The sequence below is a fragment of the Teleopsis dalmanni genome, chromosome 1, assembly GCF_002237135.1.
Source record: "Teleopsis dalmanni isolate 2A chromosome 1, ASM223713v2, whole genome shotgun sequence".
Classification (NCBI taxonomy): Eukaryota; Metazoa; Arthropoda; class Insecta; order Diptera; family Diopsidae; genus Teleopsis; species Teleopsis dalmanni.
The window spans coordinates 189,682,523-189,688,300 of NC_051846.1; the positions used below are offsets into that span (position 1 = coordinate 189,682,523).

At 43.2% G+C, this 5,778-nt stretch overlaps 1 protein-coding gene across 1 annotated transcript; it reads right to left on the bottom strand.

Annotated features, from left to right (window-relative positions):
- Positions 1-3,862: 3,862 nt before the first annotated feature.
- Positions 3,863-5,263, bottom strand: LOC119666926. The gene has a single exon (XM_038076205.1). The coding sequence runs from the start codon at positions 5,261-5,263 to the stop codon at positions 3,863-3,865; it is 1,401 nt and encodes a 466-aa protein (XP_037932133.1).
- Between the last annotated feature and the right edge of the window lie 515 nt (positions 5,264-5,778).

Consider the following 5,778-nt stretch of genomic DNA (forward strand, 5'->3'; position numbering starts at 1 on the left):
TAAAGATAGTCTGAGTGGAGAATGTTAAATTTTATTAAAGGATTAAAATTTTGTTAAAAATTTTTAGTAAATTGATTGTTAGCATATAAATAACATATAACATATTTGTGTCATATACATACATGTATATATATCAAAATACACATATCTTAAAAAACAGAAACAGAAAAAAGGAATTATTTTCCATTTTCCACCAATGAAAATCGTTTTATAGACTTCTACGGAAGCCATTCTATAGGGTATTCTACGGAAGCCACTTTACAACCCATTCTATGAAAGCCACACTATATGCTATAGTACAGAAGCCACACTATGGGCTATTCCACGAGAGTCACTTTATAGGCTATCCTACGGAAGCCACTCTCTATAGGCTGTTCCATGGCAACCACACTATAGGCTATCCTACAGAAGCCACTCTATAGCGTATCCTACGGAAGCCACACTATAGGTTATTGAACAGAAGTCACATTATAGGCTATCCTACAGAAGTCACTCTCTTTTTTTTTTTTTTTTTTTTTTTTTTTTTTTTTTTTTGGATTAGGAGAAAAGCATCGAAAGCCTAGGTCAGTGTAGGACTTTAACCCACTAAAAACTCCTCTCGTCCGTACGGGTCACCCTTCTGGAATCACCGTAAAGTATAACATCAGAAGGCCGTATTGAGCATTAAGCTCACCCTATACTTAAAGTTGAGCGTGAAGCTCATACTTCGTTAGTCTTATTCGTTCTTCAGTGCAGCGAAACGCTGTTCTGTCCACTAATTTGGAATTTTACTTCCGTCACCTATAGTTTTGTAAGTCAGTCTTACGTCTGTATTGCTAGTGTTATTGACTGCCGCTGCTGTTGTTGTCCATAGCTGTGTTTTGCAGGTCTGGTACTTGAGGTTGTGGATGACTCTCTCGTTGTTGTTGCTGAAGGGCTTTACGCTCTCTTTCTGCATCTTGTAATTTGCGTATTATTGTGTTAGCAAACCATTTAACTGCATTCCATTTTTCATTCGACGAACACATTTCGCTTACTAGATTTTCGATTGTTGGTGGTCGTCCTATGGTTTCTTGTAGTATTTGGCGTTCTTCAATAAATCTTGTGCAGCTGAAGGCAACATGCTCTGCACTTTCTACTTCATTCGGACAACTTGGACAGATAGGGCTGTCGGCCAAATTGAATCTGTATAGATAATGCAAAAAGCAACCATGTCCGCTTAGTATCTGAGTGAGATGGTACTCCAGCTCTCCATGGGGTCTTGTGAACCATACCTCGATGTTTGGGATTAATGCATAGGTCCATCGGCCATTGAGGGAGTCTTCCCATCTTTGCTGCCATTCTCGCAATGATTGCGCACGTTCAATAGTTCTTTCTTCTTGAGATGGCTTTACACCTTGCGTGTGATACAGCCGGCCTAACTCGTTTGCACGTATAGTTACTGGAATCTTTCCGGCGATAACACAGATTGCGTCATCGGATACTGTGCGGTATGCGCACGCTACTCGTAGTGCGCTGCGTCGATGAGCCCTTGCAACGTGCTGGATGTTGCTATCTGTAGCATTTGCCCATATTGGAGCCGAGTATAGTATTATCGAATCTGTTACCAATGATAATAGCCGCCGTCTTTCGCCTTGTGGACCACCTATATTTGGAAGTATTCTTGCCAATGCGCCATTAACCTTCTCAGCCTTGTCACTCACTGCTAAGAGATGTTGCTTGTAGCTAAGCCTCGAGTCAATCAAGACGCCCAAGTATCTTATTGCCTCTTGTGATTTTATTTCGCACTCGCCAATGCACAGGGTCATTTCTTCCTTTTTTCTACGGCCACTAACCAGTACTAATTCCGTTTTTTGTGCTGCTAGTTCAAGTCCGGCTTTATTAAGCCAGTGTTGCACTCTCGCCGCAGCATCATTGCATTTGGCTTCTAATACATCAAGGCGCTTGTCTACTACCACCAGTGCAATATCATCCGCATATCCAACGATTGTCGCTTTATCGGGAAGCTGGAGTTGTAGCACGCCATCGTACATAGCATTCCATAGCGTTGGACCCAGGACTGACCCTTGTGGTACACCACCTGTAATTTTATAGCATTTCATGCCTCTATCTGTCTGGTACTGCAATGTTCGCTCGCTGAAATAGCTACTGATTATGCGTAGAAGGTAGTCCGGAACGCAGTATCTTTCTAAAGCCGACAGAATATTGTGCCACTTTGCCGAGTTAAAGGCATTTCTCACGTCCAGTGTAATAACTGCGCAGTATTTCATTCGGGTGTAACCGCCGCTGCATGCAACTTGCGCTATGGACGTTACTTTTCTGATGGCGTCTACTGTTGATCTCGCTTTTCGAAAACCATACTGCATATCAGACAGGCCGTTGTTGTTTTCAAGGTATTCTTGAAGTCGATCACAGATTAAACGTTCTAAGACCTTTCCCGCTGTGTCCAGCATACACAGAGGTCTATATGACGAAGGTTGATCAGGAAACTTCCCTGGTTTAAGAAGAAGTACTAAGCGTTGCAGTTTCCATTGTGATGGGAAGACTCCTTCTCTTAAGCAAGCATTATATATATTAGCGAACAGTTGTGGGTTTTTTCGTACCGCTGCTTTGAAAGCGACATTGGGAACCCCATCTGGCCCCGAGGCTTTATTGTCGTGTATACGGCACAGCGTGTTGATCACTTCCTCTGCTGTTATTGTCAGTATACTGTCCTGCTCGATTTGCGCGTACTCTTGCATTATCACTTCCTCTTGTGGAGGGAAGAGTGCAAGCACGATTTGCTCTAGCAGGATAGGGCAAGTTGGTTGAGGGGCTCTCTGGCCTTTTACCTTTCGCATTACTGTTTTATAAGCCAATCCCCAAGGATCGACATCGGTACTATCACGTAGTTGCGTAAAACAACGGACTTTACTTTGCTGGATTGCTCGTTTAAGGTCGCGTTTTCGTGTACAAAACTCGGTGTACTGCTCTTCAAAATCTGGCCGTCGTCTTGCTCGTTGCGCTCTTCTTCTTGCTTTTATGCACGCTCTACGCAGGCTGGCTATTTGATCTGTCCACCAATATGCGGGTTGTCTTTTGCCATTGTATCTGCATCTGGGCATCGATGCATCACATGCGATGTTTATTTGGTTCGCCAGTTGTGTTGCCATTTCTTCTGCAGTAGTGATTTCGATTTCCACATCTTGCCACATAACATCGAAAGCTTCGGCATCAAAGACTGACCTCTTCCATTTCCTTTGCGCGATTAAGTTGTATTGTGTGTGCGATCTTGTTTTGCTTGTGTCGAGCATTATTGCTTGATGGTCACTGTGTGTGTATATTGACTCATCTACTCTCCATCTTGTGCGGTTTGCCGTGGTGCTATCGGAAAAGGCTAAATCTATTATCGAATGTCCTCTAATACAAGCGAACGTGTATACGCCAGGTGTATTCAGCAAAACCAGATTCATGGCAGCGAAGGTTTCTTCAACTATCTTTCCTCGTTTATCTGTGTACCGGCTGCCCCATGTTCGTGACCATGCATTAAAATCACCAGCAATTATTATAGGGCGCTTTCCTCTTAGCTCATTTTCTAATGAACACATCATTTGAGTGAAATAATCAATTGACCATCTTGGTGGTGCGTAGCAGCTCACATAGTACACGTCATTCTGTTTCACCCATACGTAACCTCTGCCAGGAGCTGTTATCTTGCTTTGTAAAGCTTTGTTATTTGTCACCCAGATCGCCGCTTGTTTCTCTGAATCTGTAATCCAGTAATGTGACTGTATATCTTCGTACGGTTCCGAAAGTAAGACCATGTCAATATTGTTCTCTGCTACAGTTTGCCACAGTAAATTTTGTGCAGTTTTACAATGGTTGATGTTTAATTGTAGTATCTTCATGCCTTGATTTTTTGTAATGCTTCTTTGTATCGTGGACATTTTCCGCTACCAGCTGTATGTGCACCTTCGCAGAGGACACATTTTTCTGCATCATTGCAATTTGCTGCACGGTGTCCTTCATTGCCGCATCGTCTGCAGATATTTGTGCGATCGGGTCCTTTGCATTTGAGCGCTAAATGATCGTATGCCCAGCATCTGAAACACCTTTGTGGTGTAGTAACTTCTGTAACTTGACAGCGAGTCCAACCGACAATTAAATGTCCGCGCGCCAGTACTTTTTTTGCATCTTCCGCTGGCAGCATTAGATATGTGGACTCTGTCCCTCCGTACGTTTTGCGCCTACTTTTGATTGTGCATTTATCAGGTCTTTTCACTTTTGCTTGCATTTCAATTGCGTCGAATAACTCGTCATCAGTGTTCAGATCTTTAATAAGCCCTCTGCATTGGATGGTTACATTGTGCGACCGGAGATTCACCTTGGCTACGTTTTCAAGAACCTTTTCAATAGCGGCACAACATTCATTTGCTGCTGCTTTTTCGCTCTTTTTCAGCTCGATAAGCAGGTCTCCTTTTTGTGTACGGCGCAGGGTTTTAACCTTGTTGCCTAGGTTTTTTAGTTGTTCATTTGATTTCACTGTTCGCAGAATTTCAGCGTATGACATCTCTTTTTCCATTTTTTCAATGATGATGGCATCGGCTCGCGGTCTTATTGATTTACCCTTTTTTATATTGGATGCCTTCTTTTTTGGTTGTACTTTCGTCCATTCTTCTACTGGTTGGTTCAGCCTTTCGGCCACAGCGTCTGATTTGCGCTTTTTAGTATCAGGTGATTTGGTTGCTTCTTCTGTAGGCTTTTTTGGACTCATTTTGGGTCTTGTCCTTTTCGCCGATACCGATGTTGCGTCTCGTTTTGCTGTCAACGGCGTTTCTCGTTGCTGTACCAAGGTGATGTTTGACTTGGTTTTGTACTCACTCATCTCTATGTGCATGATGAGATTTGTGTGCGCCTTTTTAATTATGTTGCACATTCTCTTTATATCTTTGTGCACATTGTTACGTGGCTCAACGTATTGAACGAGGCTGTCAATTTCTTGTCCTAACCGCTTGGCTAACTGACTTACTACGGTTTCTTGTGCTAGATCAATAATAGCCACATCTTTCGCAAGTTGTTGTTGTTGCTGGCTCTTTCGTATTTCTTCTTGCTTATTTGTTTTCAATATTGTTGTTGATCGTTTTACTGTTTCGTTGCTACTTAATATTGATGGAGGTGTCCGCTTAATAACGGAGCCTATCCTAAAAGGCGTGGAAGTTTCTTCGGTGGTGGTGCATATTACAACGTCATCGTTGTCGTCGTTCATTTGATTGTTTTCAGTGTTTTTGTAGTTTTTGTTATTCATGGTATATGGGTCCCAACTTCAAGCCGCTATCTCGGCCAGTATGTGCAGTCACTTTAATGTCCCCATGGGTCCCTTTCTTCGAGTGAGGTCCATGGAAGGTTGACTTAGTCCCTTATGGGTGACTGAGTACAGAGCCAGACGGTGCTAGCCAGGAGTTGTCTCAACTGGCGCCTGCGCAGCCAACTTAATGGTGACATAGCGTTGAACGTATCTGAAGATTTGCCAGATTTTAACGGGACGGAGATAGATATAACCTTAACCAGCAGCCATTTCCGCAAGATGTCACTCTTTTGTACTGAAGTGCCAGAGCTATATCCACCAGCCCATAATCATCATATATAATGAAACAAGCGTATTCCAATCGTAGTCCATGTTCGTACCGGGTCGTATCGCGCCTTCTCACTTTTGCTTGTAGTCGGCGGGTGCTTCATACAATTTCCAGGGACACCACGTGGAGGTAGTGAGATGCTTGGGATGGCTGTGACCAGGATAAGACTGGCTTCCCCCAGGTGGGA